This window comes from Rhinolophus ferrumequinum, chromosome 9, assembly GCF_004115265.2.
Source record: "Rhinolophus ferrumequinum isolate MPI-CBG mRhiFer1 chromosome 9, mRhiFer1_v1.p, whole genome shotgun sequence".
NCBI lineage: Eukaryota > Metazoa > Chordata > Mammalia > Chiroptera > Rhinolophidae > Rhinolophus > Rhinolophus ferrumequinum.
In genome coordinates, this window is record NC_046292.1 from 47,091,278 (window position 1) to 47,113,539 (window position 22,262).

Consider the following 22,262-nt stretch of genomic DNA (forward strand, 5'->3'; position numbering starts at 1 on the left):
AGAAATGCAAAGGATTTAAAATAACAAGGCAATGTTGAACAAACAGGATTGACCCTCCCAGATATCAAGATATACTAGAAAGCTAGAAAAAATTTCACTCTGGATCTTTTTAGGTCAAGTTCCTATCCCTAAACTAGTTACCATTATCAGACAGCCCTAAACCCATCAGGCCCTGACTTAGAGCCAGAGGTGGGGGTCTGTCCCATCAGATGGACTGGCATATACACAGTGGGGGAAGAACGGACTAGTGACTCGTATTGGGGAGGTTGTCTACTGTAACAACCTCCATATACACAATCTTTTAATGGACAGGGACCTTGATAAGTAAGAGTTTGACGGACACCGAAGGCAGAAATTTCTAGATGGAACTGCTTGCACAGGTACAGAAATATAATAATATGGTATACTCAGGATCATCAGGAAGTTTCATGTGATGGAGCCTCTGGATATGTGAATGAAAAGGTTGGAAATAGAAGAAAATGTTGGAAATGGCCGGGTGATGAGAAACCTCGAGTTCCATTTAAAAGTGTTTAGACTTCATCCTATAGAATTAGATAAACAAATGGGGTTTTCCAAAGGAGGCAATGATAACCTGGAATAGGGGAAGACTGAGATGGAAAAACAACAGGAAGCTGTTCAGGGTTTGCATACGAGAAACATACTTGTCTAAGTCCTTGGAGGAAAGCAGCTGACACTGCTAAACCCCCTACTTGGCTCTTTCCACGCACAATTTCACTGAATGCTCACAAGAATCACTGGAGAAAGTTGTGTTTCTTAATTGTATAGATGAGGAAACAGGAGTGGAGGGATTAGGGAATTTACCCAGAGTCACACAGCTACTAAGTCACAGAGTGTTCTCACCAAGGCCAGTTGATTCCGGAGCCTGTACTCCTTAATCATGATGCGACGTGATTAAATATCCAGAGACATACAGGGGTTTAGTCATTGGGCTTTGGTTATGGCTGGGATGTTGCCTCCGTGAAATATCACTACTACAATTCTCTTCTTCCTTTAATTATCCTTTTGTTTTCTTCAGTGACTCCTCTTAATTATGAAACTGGTTTCTACGCTGTCTTTTCTAAACACTTAATTACTCTTTTGGAGTTTCTTTTCCCTAATGGCATCATCTATCAACCTTTATGTTGATTTGGCCCAAATATCTTATTTCCAGTTTCAATGTCTCAATCCACTCCTAAAGGTCATTACCTAAAACCCATGTTTAAAATTAAACTCATATTTTACTTTCTCTAGGCGCCTTCTATTAATAGCAAAACTAAGTGGTCTTCCGGACTTTTAGGAGAACATTTGACCCTCAAATTCCTTTACCTTTCACACCCTATCAGGCAACCAGTCCCGTCATTTCTTTACCATTGATTCATCTCCTCCCCTTCCTAATTTTTGCTCCCACCCTTGTATTAGCTCTCTGTGTCTTTTGCCTAAATGATTGCGTTTGTTTCCAAACTTGTCCCCCTGCATTTAATCTCTCATATAATCTACCCTGCATTCTAAGACTAGGAAAAACTCTTACACGCACACTGATTTCATCATTTGCTTGCCTTATTCAAGAACTCCTGATTGTTCTCTATCACCTAATAAATCAAGATTACTGAATCAACTCTAACCCGTTCTCTGCCTAAATCTAAAGGTCCTGCATTGCCCATTTTCTCTTATTCTATCAAATTATAGCTCCTCTGAAATTGGAACTCTTCACTCCAGTCAATTATCTTGTTGCTATCATCTCTTTCCCTAATACGCTCTGTATGTACACATGCACACACCGTTCTCCTTCCCATCTGAACTATTGCTAACACTGCTCCCCTGGCCTAAAATGCCTCCTGCCTTTGTTCCAAGTCCGTATCTCAAGTGACTCTCCCTAATGGCTCCCAAACAAAGATATCTCCCTGTTCCAACTTTTTCTGTTTACTGCCATTGCCAAAGAAGTATCTGTCATTATAACCTCCAAATGTCTGTGTTAAATGATGTAACACTTTATGAGGTTAATATATAAAGCTATTCTGTGTACTCATTCAGATATACATCTTATTTTCCCAACAGGATAATGAGCTCTCATGTTCAGTTTAAAATTATGTCTTCTACTTTTTCATATTCATAATGCCAATGATAATACTCGATATATTTCTGTTACTGGTTGAATCTATAAACACGTGCATTTTTTATAGTGTATATATATCCCCGTAAACTTGGTAGTTGATCTGAATCGTAGCAAAATAGTTATTCTCTTATTTTAAGGAGCTGTTTCCTTTACAGAATTGAAAATGCAAATATTCCCCAATGTTTTAAGACATTCTGCTTTGTATATTCAAACTATTCTGAAGTTATACCTTTTAGGGTAATATTTTTAATTATTCTGGGGGAAGAAAAGAAAGCCCCTGAAGGCTAACAGTTTGAAATTGAACAGGACACCGTTGGGAAGGGAGAGGGTCATGGGTCATCGTCAAACAGACAAAAAACAATGGAGACGATTGTGCCTGAAGATGGTATATTTTTTTCACGAGACAGTGTGTTGACAGTTTCCTTCCTCTTGGGTCATTGTTGTCTGCTAAATGATCTGTGACAGCAAATTGATCACAAGCTTTTTCATGCAGGAGATATAATGCAGCCTTTCATTTTGTTACCTCCGTTGCCAACTGCCGAAACATTTCTTTGGGAAATTAATGTTAGTTTAGTATATCATTTAGTAGTGTAAGGCACTGCACGTAGCTCTGGAAGCAATAATAGTAGTGATTCATTTATCTTCGCCAAGTTTCAGATTTCTACTTAAATGTGATTGCAAAAGCAATAACACATTTGAAAAATGTTAGTCTTAAAATTAGGTGTCTGTAATAATCATTTAAATAAATGAATGCATTAACACATTTAGATACTGCCCCATTTATTTCAAAATTTAGTCAAATATTTACTTGGTATATATAAAAATTAGTGCTAGTATACTTGTTCTAACTATAAAGTTGCTTCTTCCTCGAAAGAACTGCCATGGCAACTTAGAATGGAAAACAGACATAAGGTTTTGTACATTTGATGTTTAAATACCTAAGCCAGTCAACTGGTGATTTCACTTGTCTGAAAAATATCCCAAAGTAATGTTTTGTTTGTAGAATGTTGAGAATCTCTACATGCAAAAAGTTTGTAGAAAAAAAAAAGGAAACACAATTATTTAAGAGACAGTTTCACAGTTCCTGTTTAATACTTTAAAACAATCTTTGCTTTCCCATTAGGACATAGTAATATTAGCACAGGGAAGGAAAAATGCAGGCAGGAATAGTAGAAAAGAGTTGTTTCCTCTTTTCTGTGTAAGAATTAAACTAATCTCAATTCTGACCTTTTACTTCTCATAATAAAAAGTAAATAAAGGTAATTTTATTATAATTTGTCATAGAAAATAAGAAAATTATATATTGTAGAAAGAAAATATACAGGTATGAACTTTTCCTTGAAATGCTTTTATAATGTTAGACGTGAAAGGCAGGTATCTTAAACTTATGTTTTTCTTTGTATAATATACACATGGGTGCACATTTACATTTATTATGGAAAATGGGACAGATATTCTTTTTTTTAATTTGTATGTATTAGTGGAGAAATTAATATATTAGATTTGTTAAAAACTGAAAATCAGTTTCCTGTCTTATAAAAAGATATTGTTATCTGAAACAGCCCACTCTGATAAAATAATTTTAAAAAGCAAACTTGCAGACTACTCATTGTCTGATTTTAATTTGTTTTCAGATCAATTAAAGTTTCATTTGATGATTATTACAAGACGTGGTGTGAAATAGCTACATCAAAAGCTGCAGAATGTTACAGAACTCCATGTAAGGTGATCTAACCTTATCCTGTGTCCTTTTGGTATTAATTATTAGAATTAATATATAACTAATCTCTTAATTATTCTCAGCTTGTCTTGCTTTCAAAAACTAATTGACATATATTTGCAACTTAAGACTGATAACCTTCTTTGTTGGCTTGATGTACTAATCATTCAACAACTATTAATTTTGTTCCTCTTGTATAGAGCCCTGAACCGAAGTCTGATTAAAAGCCAGAAGGAAAGATAGGCAATTGAAGGAATAAAAGATGAAGTCCTCAATCTTATGAGGTTAATTTACTCCCTTCACCCCAGAAAGAAGCCTTCATAGCAGGAGGAGCCTTTTTGATTCTAAAAACAATTATCCTCAAAACCAGAGAAAGTATTAAGTAGAAAGACAGCAAAAAAAATGTATAAACTTAGGGCTTACAATTATATCAGCCTAAGGAAAAATTATGTGTTATCATACATTAGGAATTAAAAAGACAGGAGGGGAAAGTTGGTCCCATTTAATCAAATATTTAGAGTACTATTTGGATCAAAGCAGGTTATCCGATCTATACACACTTTCTGAAATATGACTTGCCCTCAGCTATCCGGCTGAAATGGTGCATTCTGAAGTTACCAGTGACTTACTAATTCCCAGAATCAATGATTGTTTGTCCTTATCTTCACTTGCACTCTCCTCAGCTATGCTCTCCTTGAATTAGATGACATCATACATCCATGGTTTTCCTCCTCCTTTCCTTAGTGCTCCTCTGCCTCTTTCTTTAGCAAAAACTCTCCACTCTCTCCGAGAGACGTCTTCCACCACCATGGTTTTCATCAGCCTACCTTCCAGTAATTCCTAAAGTTTCATCTCTAGCCAAGCTCTCTCCTGAGTTCTGCAGCATATTTACATCTGTGCATTAGACATCTCACATGTGTTACAAGGATCTCACACTTAAGATGTCCCAATGTGAATTCATTATCTTGCCTTCGAACCTATCATCCCTCCTTTATTACCTCTCTTGGCCAGTGGTAAATCACCATTGCATTTACTTGCCTAAACCAGAATCCCAGAAATTTCCTAGACCTGTTTGTCTCCCTCATTAAGCCTTGTTGATTTTATCTCCTACAACACCATGACTATTTTCCCTCCACTCCACCCCGTGATCACTGCCTTAATTTGTGATCTCATCAAGTTTCATCTCATCATTGTAATGGTCTCGTGATTGGTTTCAAAAGAACAACATATCACATGCAAAAAAGTTTCCCATTTTAAGGCACAAATTACAGCAAAAAGTAGTACTAAGCTTAACAAATATAAAAAAGTAAGTTAAACCAATAACTTCTAAGAAATTACATGTTTTTTCTGGATGTCGGTTATTAATTTTGTGATTACGCCTTACCTTCCTCACTCACTCTTGGATTAGTGGTTAAGACAAATAACTTAAGGTGCTTTAAGAAACATAGTCTTTAGTAACACTATTAGTATAAAGAATTTTATTATTTTTGATACCAGAGTACATGAACGTTGACTTCATTTCAAAGATTTGTGGTTGGGTGCTGCTTAATCAATTCAGCAAACACATCTTGAGCACCTATTATGTGTGAGGAACTGAGCAACTCAGATAGGTTCCAGGAAGCAATAATCCTTAACAAACACAGTGTTGAGAAGCAACTGGCACATTCTAGGGAACCACTCAAGCGTCCAACTCCTTCAACCAAAAGCCAAACCGAATGGTATAGGATGGTGCTTCATGAAATAACATGTAAATATATGAGGCCTTTAGAGACTTCAAACTGCTAGGAAAAAAAAAATAGAAGCACATGCCAAAACTTAATGAAATTTGGAAGTGATTGTCTTGCAATAAAGAACAATTAAAAATGGAAGGAAACAATGAAGCACCACTAACTAGTTTCTTCTTCAAAAGAGTTTGATACCAAAATGTTTAATTTGTTCCTCGTTTCTACATCTGTCACTAACCTACTGTGTAATTCATTCCTCTTTGTGAAAGCAATAGCTGGTAATGGTTACCTCTAGCCCAGAAAAATTTCTGAGACTTTGATTCTAGCCCTTGGTGCACTATTTCACAATTACCCTGCTTCTTCTTCCCCCAGGGATTTGTTATAAGAATGTTTCAAGAGCTTTCCTTCAATAATAACCAGCACTTAATTTAAAAAAATAAATGTAAGCCTTACATTTGCTGCTGGCCATTTTGTCTTTGGATAATTCAGCTGGATGAGATCCAATACTATCTTTTTTAATGGCTTAATTTCCTGGCAATAATAAAGATGAAGCGTTTAGATTATAGAATGCTTCTTCAACTACTCAGAAATAAAAGGGAAACTTTTAATAACTTCATTTTCTGCAGTTACATTCTTATCATTGGAAAGATTATTAAGCTCATGTGCATATTTTTAAAAGCTTTTAATTTTATGAATGGTGATGAGTGGTTATATTTTGATGTGGGGTAATTACTCTTTTCCATGTCTTTGTGCCACAAGTCATGTGTGCCATAATAGAAACTATATTCTTGTACAATACAGTTTACAGAGTATTCTCTGTGTTCATTTTTTTTAGTCATCCCAATCTTATTATTTTATTCATTTATCAACCAATATTCATTAAACACCAAATATGTGTCATGCACAGTGGTTTAGCAACCCTATGAGCTAGGCATTATTATTATTATTACTCTGTGTTACAAGTGAGAAAACCTAGATCAAGGGAGGCTCAATAATTTATCTAAAGTCATGTAAGAGGGAATATCATATATCGGCAAAGAGTATAAATTTTGGAACCAGATTGCCTAGGTTTAATCTTGGCTCTGCCCTTTACTAGCTGTGTGATCTTGGGTAAGTTTCTTAACCTCTCTGCATCCAGTTCCCTCATCTGTAAGATGAGAATAATTACAGCACATACCTAATCGGTTGAAGTGCTTAACAACAGTGCTTAGCACATAGGGACTGCTCAGTAAGTGCGGCTATTATTAATTACTACAAATAGACTGTGGTCCAAGGATTTGACCCAGGCCCTCTGACTCCACATTTGTTGCTTTTTATCGTACTACGCTGCCTTTATAATGTGACATAAAATTGTTATTTCCTTCTAACCTGAGATTTAAATTCAAACTCTGAAGTACGGGCAGTACATTTTTCAATAATTGTAATTATTAGTTCACAATCATAGGCAATCATGTGGGAAAATGTACTGATGATCCACTGTTCTCTGTCCATCACTACTGAATGGCACATAAAAAGTTTGGCAGAGAACAAACCACTACATCTGGTTGTGGGCAACAGTACCTTAACGACAGAATATGATCCCCATAAGGAAATGCTTATGTTAGAGGAAAAGAATCCCTTCAGACCAGTGTACCCTGTAATAGTGAGTGGAGGCTTCCTGATGTTTGCTGTCATCAAGACAGACCAAACAGCCTGAAGCGTCCTGGGGATGCTTGCTTTCACCCTAGGAGACTTTCATTCTTTGAGTCTTTGAGCCAGCAATAAGGGCAAGTGTTTCCAAACTGCATTTAGATGCAAGAGGCTGTCATGTCTACCTCTGCTGCATGGTTCTCAGTTGTGACTGCTCATTAGAACCACCAGAGGAGCTTGTAAAAATTCCCATGTAAAGGGCACACCCTCAGACCAATTACATCAGGATCTCTGGGAGCAGGACCAGGCAGCAGTAGTTTTTAAAGCTCCCCAGGTGATTACAATATGCAGCCAAGGTTGGAAAGGCTCTAGTGGGAAGAGCATGATGTCAGAACTTAGAGACTCCTTAGCCCTGTACTAGTTTGCCACATGCAGTTCAGTGAATGTAGGTTAGCCATTTAACTCTTTGTACCTATTTTTTTCATTTCTGTTCATTGATTAAAAACAAAAAAGACATTCCATTGTATTTTAAGTTGCGCTAGGGTTAGTATGAGATAATATGTGTGAAAATAAAACGTGCTGCAGCAAGTTGGCACTATTATATTTCTTTGGACTTAACAGTCCCAGCAGTGGGGAAAAAAATTTTAACATCAACCTATACAGATGTTGGGCAAGAGATGTGTCAATGGTGAAAACAGAGTAAAAGCAATGGCTGGTAATCCGAAGAAGGAAGGGAAGGAAGAAGAAATATATTATGGAGGCAATAGAGGATGCTTTTTCTGCCACAGACTACAAAACTGCCACAGAGGCAAGATATAATAGTGATGGAAGAATTTTAACTTCAAGAACTTCTGACGGAATTTCACTGGTCCTTTCTTGCTCGCTCTCTCGTGCTTGCACTCTCTGTCATTCTCACTCTTTCTTCTGTCCGCATTCCTTCATTATTTCCCTCCAGTCGACATTATTTATTGAGCATCTTCTTGTGTAGACAGTAGGTGGTGTGTTGAAAACAAGAAGATAGGTAGTATGATAAGCTTTTTGAGGAGTTTGCAGTCAGGTGGTAGAAGACAGCTAAGTGAAAAAATTATAGGGGTAAAATAGGAAGCATTAAAATGAAAGTTTGTACAAATGCTGTGATGATTTTTTCTTTTTATCTCTCAGATAGTAGAGAAAGCAACGAAGAAAATAAGTCGATGTAAAGTTAACGGGAATATTCAGGAAAGATGACAATGCCAGTTGGGGTTTCATGATATATAAGAGACTGTCATAAATATTCAAATAGAAAATGTTGGAAAAACAATTTCAAAAAAATTAAGGAAAGATATAAGCTGCCCTTGAATAGAAACCTCAAATTTTAAATTTTGTCTAAGTAATAATGAATATAGCCCCAGAAGATATTACGCAACCTTTCTGTTCATCCATAAAGTGGATATTATAATGGTAACCACTGTATACATACTTTACAAGTGCCCAGTATATAGTAATAACTCTATTAATGCTATTATAATCTAAAGAAAATAATGAGACCTCACTAAGAACTCTGGGGAGCTCAGATTTCCTTCCTTAATGAAAGAGAGGAGTATATATCCAAATACTAATAAAAAGAATGTTATTAAAGCCTATAAGAATATGTATGTATATGTGCTTATATATGGACGAAATAAGAAAAGAAACTAAAGAATAGATAGGAGCATTGCTGTTGAAAGTCATGTAATATTAATAAAAGAAAACTATTCAGTTTAAATGTGTTTTTTTCTCTCAATGACAAATTTCATCAAGCAAGAAAGGATTAATTAATCATTGTGAAGGAAGTTCCAGATAAGGGCAAGACTCGTAGAGAGCATCTAGTTGGTTAAATAATTCAAGACAATAAACCCAACATAATTATAAGGAACTGGGAGATGATAGATGATAGATAGATAGATGATAGATAGATAGATAGATAGATAGATAGATAGATAGATAAAGATAGATGAACCGTGTTTCCTCGAAAATAAGACCAGGTCTTATATAATTTTTGCTCCAAAAGATGCATTAGGGCTTATGTTCAGGGGATGTCATCCTGAAAAATCATGCTAGGGCTTATTTTCCGGCCAGGTCTTATTTTCGGGGAAACACGGTAGATAGAGGATATGTGTGTATGATCTGGTATTTCATGTAAAAACTACCAGTGCCTTAAGCATAATAGATTTTCAGTAATTTTATGTGAATTTGATAGAAGGCATAAGGCTTATAATTAACCACAAATCTATGAGCCAGTGGTGTAACGTGATTTCCAGAAAATACTAATGCAGGTCGGAGCTGAATTGATAGCAGTTTAGCACACAGATTGAGAGAGGTAGTAACTCACTTGCATCTTTGCTATTCAAGCCAAACCAAGATTCTGAGCCAGTTCTGGATGCAAACTTTAATAGGAACATCAACAAATGTCATTGCCGGAATGGTGAAGTTGATTGGGTCTCTAGAAAATCATGTCTTAAGAAACAGTTGAAGGAACTGAGGCCACCTGAGAGCTATCTTCAAATATGTGAAGGGCTCTCTCTCTCATGCAGGGGGGATGAACTTTACCCATTATTGCTCCAGAGATCAGAAACTCAGATTAAGGAAGGACATTGTGACCTTACTGTCTGTCAACGGGACAGGCAATCTCCCAACAACAAGAAGGAGAGGAGAGTTTTTTTTGTCGTTGGTAAGGGGTTTATTTAGAGATTGGATGATTACCTGTTGTTGCAGATTCTTTGTTTTGTTTTGTTTTTTTAATTGGGGAATATTGGGGAACAGCGTGTTTTTCCAGGACCCATCAGCTCCAAGTCAAGCTGTTATTTTCAGTCTAGTTGTGGAGGGCACAGCTCATAGTGGCCCATGTGGGTGGGGACTGAACCGGCGACCTCGGTGTTATGAGCACTGTGCTCTAGCCAACTGAGCCAGCTGGCCGCCCCTGTTGCAGATTCTTGCTTTGTGAAAGATCAAGATCCATAATGTCACTTCTAGACTCCAATATTTTTTTTCCATTTGAAGTGCTGAATTAGAATTTTGTTAAACTATGGCGTCTGTAGTTTGTATGAGTTATTTTGATACCTTCTTCATTACTATATATGCCATACAAACAAATGTCATTATAATGAAAAGTTTCAAAGTCACAGTCTACTTATTTCAAACAATAGCCAATATTAACAAGTTCAAATAAAAGGAAGAAATTTGGAAAGTGAGTACTATAATAGACTTGAAATATATAGTGTATGTCATTGCCACATATCAACTTCAGGCAAAGTGAATTATTTTAAACTTTGAACTATTAGACTGTATGCATAGCTCCTTTTTTATACTCTAATTTCAGTCCTCGAAGATCCAAATTTCATTGAAGAGTATTATAAATGGAAGAAAAGGGAGCTACAACATCCTAAAGAATGGAATTTCAAGTAAGTAAGTTTAAGTGTCTAGACTATATTATCCTATTAACTTGAAATATCTACTATTCCACTTTCTACTATCTGAGTGAACTATCAGGAGAAACCCTTTGAAAGTAACTTATGCCCTTTTCTAAACATACCGACAAAAATAAGAAGTATCATTTTTTTTCCTTTCATATGAATCCAGGTAGGAAATACCTTTACTACCTCTTAGCTGCCAAAAGTGGAGCTAGGCCATGAGCGACCTCACAATACCTTCCCCATTAGGTCTCACTTCCATTCCCATTATCCTTATCAATAGATGACGTAGAAATAGGAAAACAAAACAAAACAACCTGTTTCTATATCACCAACTAACCTTTCATCCTTCATATAGTTCCATATACCTTTTCCTCTTTCACAGACTTCTCTTTCAGGAACTACATTACATCAAATGAGGTAGTATGTAGTGAAATACAAAACGAAATTATTACAGTATCTTCAGAAAGACTCTTAAACCCCATTAAGGAAGGGATCCTAATCGCCTCTTGGGCTCTTGACTCCTAACGGCAGTTTTGCTGCTTCATCATGCCAGAGTGATTTCATCTCAGTTCTGTGGTATGGGCTAGCTTGTAGGAGTCATTTATTCTGATGTGCTCATTTCACAGTACTCAGTGGCTATGCTGCCACAGAGCTAGGGGAATTAATGATCCTATTGTTTGCATTTACCTCATTTTTTAGCTCTTTGACTTGTGAGCGTTGTGACCTCTTTTCTGGATGGAAATACAGGCTTTGTAAAAATACTGTGCGGCATTTTGAATTTGTGGAGAAATTGAGGTTCTTAAAATATACTTTCCTACCCTTTGCCATCACAATTCAGATTGGGTTTTTCAGTTGGATATTCTTTTTTCAGCTGACTCCTGCCATAACTTTCCTTCAAGCCAAACTGGGGAAAAGCATTTGCAGTAGGTTCTTTTCTGCTTTCAGAATAAATTACAGGCAGTAGAAAGGTTTTTATTAAGCAGAATTTGAAGGAGTATAAGCATGGTTTTTTATTTTTCTTGAAGGAACGTTTTAAGTTTCATTTAGAGTTAAAGAAACCTACTTAGAATATATGGTTAATTTTGCTTTGACATGACTTTCTTTTTTATTTCCTTTAATAGAACTGCTTTGTTTTATTTGTTTGATCATTGATTCATTATGTAATACCAGCATCCCACAGAACCCCAAAATTTAGAAAAAGTAGGACCATGTCATTTTCAACTTCTCTGTCTACTTCTGCATATGGCTGAAATAATTGTGAACTGTGTGAGTGCTAGAACATTTTCCAAATACATTATTTTGAAGTTATAGGTCAAATTATCATGGGCGTGGTGACTGTCAGAATAAAACTTTCACACCTTATGCCATCTGGTGGTTGATGAGAACATATTTAGATCAGATAATATTAGCTTCTTTCAAATTTCGGAGTTGATTAGCAAAAAAACACTAAAGTTTTTCAAAGATATTTCATTTATCTGTATAATTGTATTGTGGCATAAATATTTGAGTATGCAAAAATCTAAAGTATGGTGGAATCAACTTCTTTTCAGATAATTTTTGAAAGTCTCTTATTCAAAATACACGAAGTATAATAAAGTGGTCAATTCATAGAGCTTAAGTAGAAAATGTTTGGGGATCTATGCAAGTGAATAATTAGTATGTTCTTGCAATATAATACCATTATGCTCTGTTTTTATGTTTGAAAATGCTTTTCTTGCACTGAAATTTCCTTTAAAAAAACAAACAAAACAGAAAATGCAAAATGAGAATCTTCCATCTGCATAGTGTTAAGGAGAAAGAGAGACCTATCTTTCCTATTTCACATTCCTCCTCCTTCTGTCCTCCCATTTCCTCATCAATCAAGACATGATTCTTAAGCCACACTCAATTCTCTTTTCTGTTATTTGGGGACATCAGATCTTTTCACCACTTTGTGCCTTCTGCGTGGGCAATCTTTCCTGGTAGGGTCTTTGCTGGTGGTCTAGAATTAGGATTTGGTCTGAGTTCAAAGGCAGAACGTGGAGTGTTTAAGCTCAGGGGCTCTGGAGCCCGACTGCCTGCGTTTGAACCCTGGCTCCGCCGATTACCCACTCTGTGACCTTGGGCAAGTTATCTAACTTCTTTGTGCCCCAGTTTCCTTCTCTGTTACATGGTATTAATAACTCCAAAGGAGGTTTTGAGGATTAAATAAATTAACACATGTAAAATGCTTCAAACTATATCTGGAACGTAGTAAGTACTCATAAGGTTTGCTATTATTCATGTTTTTCTTACTGTGGCCCTAGTTCAAGTTTCAGATGGAAAATCTTTGGAGGCAGCATGGGGAAAGAGTGTGGGCTTTAGAATCAGACAGCTCTTGGAGATATTCTTACCCACACTGAGCTTGTTTCCTTATCTGTTGAATGGCGATAGCCCTGCCTACCTTGCAAAGTTGTTTTGCATTTGATCTCTTGGATGAGATCATATATATACAATTATATAGTGTTGACATATGGACATTCCATAAATGTTACTTCCTGAGGAGGGGGGAGATAAAAGCCCATGCCCGCCAACTTTTCAGAGAATAAAAATAGTCTCTATCAGAAACATGTAACAATTCCCTCAGGTTAGAAAACAGAAAACGACGCCTAGCAGGACCACATTTATTTCAGTCTCATTACGCGCATGGTTCTTTTCCCTTCTCTGCTCCACCTCTACCATCTCTTCTGCTGGGCAAAGTGCTTCACCAGGACAGTGTGAAGACCCAACGCCAGTGTCTCTATGTGAAAGGATCCCTGACTTGTTCAGGCTTCCACGTTTCCCCATCCTCTCCTTTCATATCACTCTGTCCCTAGCTCTTTTAGGCCCTGTGGTGGAAAACGTCACCTGTTCATGATGAGTGACTAGGGCAGGCCCCTTCCTGTAGCTTTATGTTCTCCAAACGTAGCATGGTACCTGGCAACTAGTAGTAGGCACTCAATTAGTGTTTGCTAAGTGATGCACACTTACCCTGTTTCCCTACTTAATAGGGTTACATGTGAAGACAGTCAATTTTAGGAAAAAAAAATGTAGGTGCTGACTTCTGTTAAGGCCCATTCTAGTGTAGAGATTATGGTTCTATTTTAAGGATTCTAGGGGTATAGTCATAGAATAGTGATTAAAAACTGGAAATACAAAAAAAAAAGACAACTGGGAATACAAATGACTGTCATGAACGTTTTATGCAAATTCTTAAGTTCTACATGTTTTTAGTTGGTATTAATAGGATCCCATTGTCATTATAAGCAGCTCATAAATATTCATGATTTATCATTTGGTTTGGTGTTCATTTCTAAGGCTCTTTTTTTTTTTTTTTTGACCTTTCCTATTGCCTTTCCTGTCTGTTGACTGGCTATTCGTGTAAACACTTTATATCAACCAAGACATGGGAAAGAATATGAATCGAGAACCTAATTAGTAGTTCATATTTATTTTCTCTAGAGAAAGATATAAAATCAGAAGGCAGTGCAAGCTGTTCTTTTGAATATTCTTACTTATGCACATATAAAACTATTTTTACATCATACTCTGTAGCTGATTATTGCTTATGTGGTAAGGAAAAGATCTATGCCAGTAGTTTTAGCTATGTCAGCCAGGAGGTTATCTAAATAAAAGTTGTCAATTCTGGAGAAGTTTTACATCCTATGTAGTTTTAGAAAAAGTATTCCTCTTTGTTTATACATACGAGGTTGGACAATTAAGTCCACGAACTCATCCTAGAAAAAGTGCTACAAAACTCATAGCTGAATATCACTATGGTCACCTTCAAAGTACTTCCCTTGGGAAGCTATGCACTGATGCCAGTACCTAGTCCACTCTTCAAAGCAATTTTGGAACTCTTTTTCTGGAATGGCCATCAGAGCTGTCATCATACTACCCTTGATGTCCTGAATGTCATCAAAATGTCTTCCTTTCAATATTTCCTTTATCTTTGGGTAAAGAAGGAAGTCACTGGGGGCCGGATCAGGTGAGTAGGCAGGGTGTTCCAATATAGTTATTTGTTGACTGGCTAAAAACTCCCTCACAGGGGTGGCTGGTTAGCTCAGTTGGCTAAAGCATGGTGCTAATAACATCAAGGTTTCCAGATTGATCCTTGCATGGGCCACTGTGACCTGCACCCTCCCTAAAAAAACAAACAAAAAAAACTCCCTCACAGACAGTGCCATGTGAGCTGATGCATTGCTGTGATGATGCAAGAGCCATGGATTATTGGTGAAAAATTCAGGTCATCTAACTTTTTCATGTAGCCGTGTCAGCACTTCCAAATAGTAAACTTGGTTAACTGTTTGTCCAGTTGGTACAAATTCATAATGAATAATCCCTTTGATATCAAAAAAGGTTAGCAACATCATTGCAACAAATTCGCGAACTTAATGGTCAGGCCTCGTAGGAAGTACAGAGGGCAGAAGAGCTAACATGGCAAAGCACCTGCTGTGTGCTGGGCATTCTCATTTCCTAGTGGACTACTGGCCACGCTGTGGAGTTGACACTTATACCTGTAAGTGTATTCACACATTTCTAAGTGTAACACCCAGGAATATCCATCAGCCTTCATAGCCACAACAAATCAACCCACACTACAGGTCAGAGCATTTTTCTTGTTATACAGATACAGTTTCAAGCCAAAGTTCCTAGTCTCCCTTTTCGACTAAATTATCACCCATAAGTTTCTCCACAGAAACAGAGATAGGTATTATATGCAGTTTAATAATCAGGAAAGCATGAGGCACAAAGAGGTGAACCAACTTGCCTGAAGTTACTGATAAACATATATTGTATTCGAACATCAAAACTAAATTATTTACTATATTCCTATTAGTAGGTACTCATGTAAAAGCTTAAAATGTCAGGCAAGTGTAAAAATATTGCCTACCCATTTATAAGCACCAATCAAGTCTACCTTCTGTGAAAAAGATTTGTGGTTTTTCCTGTAGTGTCTGATTCTGTAAGTATTTTAACTCACAAAAATATGTGATCCTCCTGTAGCATAACTATCTTTGATTCCCTTTTCTCCAGTTATATAGAAAACATTTCTGCTGCATACTTTAATTTAATGTATGTTTGTGCTATCCTTTCAGAGTTATTGAACTTGAATGTTGTTTTTATAGGTTTATATAATTGTATATTTAATGCATTTTTAAGGAGGAATGCTAGTTTTTTTAATTCCCCAAAGATTAAACCTTGAATGCCATCTTGTGGTTAAAGAGAGAATTAGCATTAGAATAAACATTGGAAATGTCCCTTTTAAGAATATAGACACGAAAAAAAATACTGACAAAGGGAAAAATCTCCTTTAAAAAATAATTTCTGCCAAGCAACTACTTAGTCTCTACTTGGATGTTTTTAGAGACAGGGAGCTCAGGCCTTCTAGGAGCATTTTAAAAAAATCTCTGTTTTTCCTTATTTTTAGCTTAACGCTAACATCTTATGATATTCAACAATTCCAGATTTCTTTCATTCATTTTACAGATTTTTATTGAATACCTACTATGTGCTTTTACATGTGTCCAAAAAATAAGAAATCATCTTCATTTTGAAAAGGTGTACAGAGAAAGTTTCGTTTGTTTCCCTAAAGTTACACACTCAGTAAGTGACAGAGCTGAAATTCAGATCCAGGCCTTCGAGATGCTACAACCCATGCATTTTTCTATTAGAACAAGCAGCAGCTCAGACACTGAAGAGTCAGGGATGGCTTTGAACATGGGTAGAAGGCGTGATTCAAGGGATACTGTTATGGCAGAAAAGAAAGTACCACAACACAAATGAGGATCTTCTGTTCTGTGGAATGCCCTTTAAGTCTCAGAAAATAGCTATCAGATCTTTCTCCCCGTTCTCCTTAAGTTTTCTCTTTTTCAGAATATACAAACTGAAAAGGAGTTACCTTACCCGGTTCCAACATGCGTATGGTTTCACCACACAAGCAATTCTCGGATGCCAGCAGGGTGTCCGAAAAGTCAACTCAAGCATTATCTACCCAGTTATAGAATCAAATTCCACAGTCCCCACAAGACTGCCCTCCACTTTGGACACCAGGCACAAGCCCAGGTTGATGTTACCTGTACTTCTGACTGACTGGCTATAAAGTGGAGGTTCCCAGGACCCCCTCCTCAGGTTCAATTAATTTGCTAGAATGGCTCACAGAACTTAAGAAAACCCATTTCTTCACTAGATTATGGAGGTATTCCAAAGGATATGAAAGGGTGTGAATCAACAGCCAAATGAAGAGGTATATAAGATGAGGTCCCGAATGAAGGAGCTTCTGTTCTCGTGGAGCTTGAGGCTCGGCACAGTGTGACGGCACGTGGACGCATTATGGTTCCCTAACATGGAAACTCTCTGAAAATAAGAACCGATAAGCTGTCTTTATTTGGGTTTTTTGTAGAGACTTCCTTACGGAGCCATGACTAAGTCATTGGACCTTGGTGATTTATTCAACCTCAAGCCTCTCCCGCCTCCCCTTCCCAGAAGTCAGGGGTGAGACTGAAAGTTCCAGTTCTCTAACCACATGATTGGTTCCTACTGGTAACCAGCCCCCTCCCTTGGGTGGGGTCCAAAAGTCACCTCATTAACCTCATAACAAGTTGCTCTCATCACTTAGGAAACTTCAAGGGGTTTGGGAGTTCTGTGCCAGAAACAGGGACAGAGACCAGATATATATTATTGTAAATCATAGAAACACACACACACACAGTTCTTTTTTATGAATTCCATATTCTTTATTGTTCCCCTCTTGTGAATAGAATTCATTTCATCATTTTCTCTCTCAGAATGTAGCCCCGAAACTTTACCATGAATTTCTGGTTGTAGCACAGAATCTGAGGGAGCCTTCTATATTATAAACACCATGATTTAAGACTGCTTCTCTCTTCATCTCTCTTCAAAGAGAGGAGTTTTGCTACAGGTCAAAAACACATAGTGGGCTTTTTTTTTTTCCTAAGAAAATTACTCCTTTGAAAAATAAGAAATCATCTTCATTTTATAAACACTCTTTTGAGGGGTCTCTCTGTCTTTTTCTCTCCTTCTCTCCCCCTTGCCCTCCCCTTCAAGAGACTACCCCATTCCCTGTCCCCCAACCCTGGCCAGAGGTCTAGGACTGAGCAGGGTGAGAGTGAGGATGGTCATGGTTCCCCAGAGGCATGTTAGATTGTGTTCTACCTGAAAGGAGAAACCAGAAGGAAGCCAAGAAATTCCCTTAGAATATGTTACAAAATGTCAGGTTACTAGATGTAGGGATACAATAAGTTTTATCATCCTTATTATGTACATAAAGCTACTTTTCAAGAACATGTAGCAATTTACAGTGCTATCAGAATTACTGAGAATTTAAAATGAACAATTATTAGGGATTTTGTTTTTAGCTTAATTATGGCATCTTCGTTTGTAGTCATTTAATTTGCATGTCTTTGTGACACTAAACATTTTTGTTTTTACAATTTATGCTTCCAGTTATAAAGGCAAATGATTGAATGAAAAAGGAAATATCAATCTTATATAGTTTTCTTTAAAAAAAAAAAAAAAACCGGGGCTTTATCAGTGGAAGAGAAAAGATATAAACCAAGCTATGTTCTTTTCCTGAAGTCATATTTCTCCGGAGGAAAATAAGATTCTAATGATTTTTTTTTTGACTCATACAAGGCTTGTGGAGGGCTAGAAACAGTTGGGATCCTGCCAGTTATGCTGGCTAGACTTCATAATTCAAGTGACATTGAATAGAGACTTCAGAAGGGTCAAGCGTTAGTCATGGGGCCTCAAATAAAAGCTGCTCTAGACCCGTAAGAAAGGTCAAACACAAGCATTGATGATGCCAAACTGATTTGCAACATACTGATCTGCATCTTGTTCAGTAGACAAGAATGGGAAGAATGGACAGTCGTGTTTAAAGGAATATAATAAAATTCAGCATCCAGCAAAATAAAATTTTCAATGTCCAGCATCCCATCCAAAATGACAAGTCATGCAGATAGGCAGGAAAATATAATCTATAACCAAAAAGAAAAATATATCAGTATAGATTAATAAATGATAGAGATGAAGGAACTAGTAGATCTTGAAGTAGTTCTTATACATCTTATAAATGTATTCAAGGATCGGAATATGATGAAGAGAAATGGAAGATACACAAAAGACCAATAGAATATCTGGAGACAAAATAAATTGTTAAAATGTTTTAAATATACACTATATGGAAAAAACAGCAAATTAGCCACTGTAGAGGAAATGACCCAAGAACTTGAAAATGTAGCAATATAAACTCTTGAAAATAAACATACAGAGAGAAAAGACTGGGGAAAAAAGCCTCAGTGAGCTATGTGACAATATCAATTGGTGTAAGTTACATGTAATTGTTGTCCCAGAAAAGAATGACAGAAAAAAAAAAGTGAAGAAATAATTATGGCTGAATATTTTCCAAATTTGAAAAAAGTTATAAACTCAGAGACCAAGAAGTTCAATGAATCCCAAGAAACAGAAATATAGAGAAACTATACCATGGCACATTGTGATGTGTCATAATAAAATTGCTGAAAGTCAGTGATAATGAGAAAAATCTTCAAAGCAACGAAGGATAAAAAGAAAACACACACACACACACACACACACACACACACACACATTGCATGTAGAGGAACAAAGATAAGAATAACCAATAACTTCATGTCAGAAATCTTGTAAGCCAAAAGATAATGGATGATAGTTTTAAAGTGCTTGAAAGAAAGAAATTGTTAACCTAGATTTTTATACCCAGTGAAAATCTCTCTCTAAGATGAAAGTAAAATAAAGATATTTTCAGACCAATAAATTCAATCACATAGATAAAATGAACAAATTTCTTGGAAGACAATATCTACCAAGGCTCATTTAAAAAGAAATGGTAACGTGAATAATCCTATATCTTACAAGAAATTGAATTGATAGCTAAAAAGCCTTCACACAAAGACAACTCCAAGCCCAGATGGTTTCACTGGAGAATTTTTCCAGACCTTCAAGAAAAACATAATACCAATATACACAAACTCTTTTAGAAAACAGAAGAGAAGGAAACACTTCCCAATACATGGTATGAAGTCAGCATTACCTCAATAACAAAATCAAAGGCAGTATAAAGGGGAAAGAAAAAACAATTACAGATCAATACATTTCATATGTATAGAAACACAAATTTTAGCAAATTGAATCCAAATATATATATGACATTGTTTAAACATTGATTTTTTTAAATATTAAATCAAGGTTACATTCCTAGTATATACCCACTTAATCACAATTAATTATAATAAATAATTATAATTATACATGACCAAGTGGGGTTTATACCAAAAGTGTAACCTTGGTTTAACCTTTGAAAAGTTCAAACATGTAAAATAAAATAAGAAAGAAGAACCACATGATCATCTCAATAGGTGAAGAAAACTTCACCCCAATTCCTGATTTAAAAAAAAAAAAAAAGTAAATTCAGAATAGGAAAGAATTTTTTCAACCTGATAAAGCACATCTATGAAAAAAATACAGCCAACATACATAATAGTACAAGACCGAATGTTTTGCCCCTAATATCAGGAACAAGGCAAGGTCATCTGCTCTCAGCATTTCCATGCAACATTTTATTGGAGGTTTTAATCTTCATCATAGCACACATCACTGCTGATTTGTGTTTATCTTGACTTTCATTTTTGTCAGGAGCCTTGTCTTTCTGTTCTTCTTGTAGCATTAGCTCCTAGAATAGTGCCTGGAACAAGGTAAGTGCTCAATGGCTATTTTTCAAATGAATGAACTTTCCAGTAGTAGTGTGTATGAGAAGTACATTTGTGAGACAAAAGCATTTTTATGCACTTGATTTTCCTCAAGAAACTTTTTTTCACCAAAAGTTCTCTTGTCATACTCCAAAATTTAGTCACCCCCAAAGAAATTTTTATATACATTTTCATTTCCATATAATTAACTCCTTCTGTAAGGACATTTTGTGATAGATGGACTTGGGTACATACATGTCTCTTACCAGGTGGTTTTTCCCCCAGGAAAGGTCATGAATTTTTTTTTGATAGAATTGTTCCTCTAGTGTAGTGGAACACATAAATAGTGTTCCTCCAAAATTTATGTCCACTCAGACCTCAGAACATGACCTTATTTTGAAATATGATGTTTGCAGATATAATTAGTTAGGGTGAACCTAATATCTTTGAGTAAAGTAGGCTCTAAATTCAATGACTGGTGTCCTTATAAAAAAAGGAAAGCACACAGATTACACACAGGCACGATGGCCATAGAGCAAGGGAGGCAGAGATTGGAGTGATAGAGCTACAAACAAAAAAATGCCAAGGATTGCTGGAAGCCAGCAGTAATTAGGAAGAGGCAAGAAAGGATTCTTCCCAAGAGCCTGCAGAGGGAGCATAGCCCCAGTAGGCACCTGATTCCAGACTTCAGCCTCCAGAACTGTGAGAGAATAAATTTCTGTTATTTTAAGTCACCAAGTTTGTAGTAATTTGTTATGGAGGCCCTAGGAAACTAATACACCTTGCTATATAACAAATGATTTTTTTATTATTTTTACAATGTTATTTCTTTGCTTTTCTAACTACTCTTTGGAAAACAAATTAGAATAATTTCAGTTTACCATTGCATTAGTCAACACTCAGAATGGCACCTTGTTCAAAGCCTGTTGCTTTGCTTATTGGTTTCATTTTATTTGTTTGCCTTATTTTACTCAAAAGTAATTATTTGGGAAATTAATAAGAAAATTTCTTCTTTTTCTTATTCTAGATATGCTGCCATCAAAGCTCGGCATGCTAGAGAAAATAACAGGCCTTACAAAGCCCGTTATCAAACCAGAAGACTTCGTCTCTGCCCAACCCCAAGTAAGTTGAATTTAGCCTATTTTGCTTTGTTTCTAGAACTAAAATGCTAGTCATGATCAAAAATTTAAATTTTTGTTTAGATGAGTTTAAATAAATGAGGCTTAATCTTATGTTCTCCTTTTAGGTTGCTTTAACTCTTCTGACTAACAAAATAACAAACAAAAGTAAATTGTGCAAGTACTGGAGCTTTGAAAAAAAATTGAATCACATATACTTTCAAGCTTACTACCCTTTAATAGGTTAATATACAATTTAAAAATGTGAAGCTAAGTCTCAAAAAGTATAAAAGCATTTAAAACAGGCAAAACACTAAATAAACTCAGGTATTACCCTCTCTAGGAAGCTTTCCCTGTGGGCTGTCATAGCGCTTTTATCATACCATATCATGCTCTATTAGTTTTCTATTGCTATGTAACAAGTTACCACATACTTAATGGCTTAAAGCAACACATATTTATTATTTCACAGTTTGTATATGCTCAGAGTCTAGGCATGACGTAGCTGGATCCTCTGCTTGGGATCCAATAAGGATGCAATCAGGCTATCAGCTGGGTTGCATTCTTATCTGGAGACTTGAATGAAGACGGAGCTGCTTCCAAGCTCACTACAGTTGTTGACAGAGTTCACTTCCTTCTGTCCTTAGAACTGAGGCCCTGGCTTCTTGCTGGCTGTATGTTGGAGACCTCCCTCAGCTCCTAGAGGTTGCCTTCAGTTCATTGCCATGTAGGCTTTCCCAACATAGCCTCCTACTTCAGCCAACCGGCAATGAGAGTCTTT

The 22,262-nt window shown here is 36.4% G+C and overlaps 1 protein-coding gene across 3 annotated transcripts in view; it reads left to right on the plus strand.

Moving 5' to 3' along the window:
- UBE2U (ubiquitin conjugating enzyme E2 U) overlaps nt 1–22,262 on the plus strand; it is a 50,907-nt gene that overhangs the window by 23,717 nt on the left and 4,928 nt on the right. For 2 of the 3 annotated variants that reach the window (XM_033115012.1, XM_033115014.1), the window contains 3 exons: nt 3,748–3,833; nt 10,524–10,605; nt 21,391–21,485. In XM_033115012.1, coding sequence (XP_032970903.1) covers nt 3,748–3,833; nt 10,524–10,605; nt 21,391–21,485 — 263 coding nt within the window. Of the gene's footprint in view, nt 1–3,747; nt 3,839–10,523; nt 10,606–21,390; nt 21,486–22,262 lie in introns of all 3 variants that reach the window. The other variant, XM_033115013.1, reaches the window with a different exon arrangement.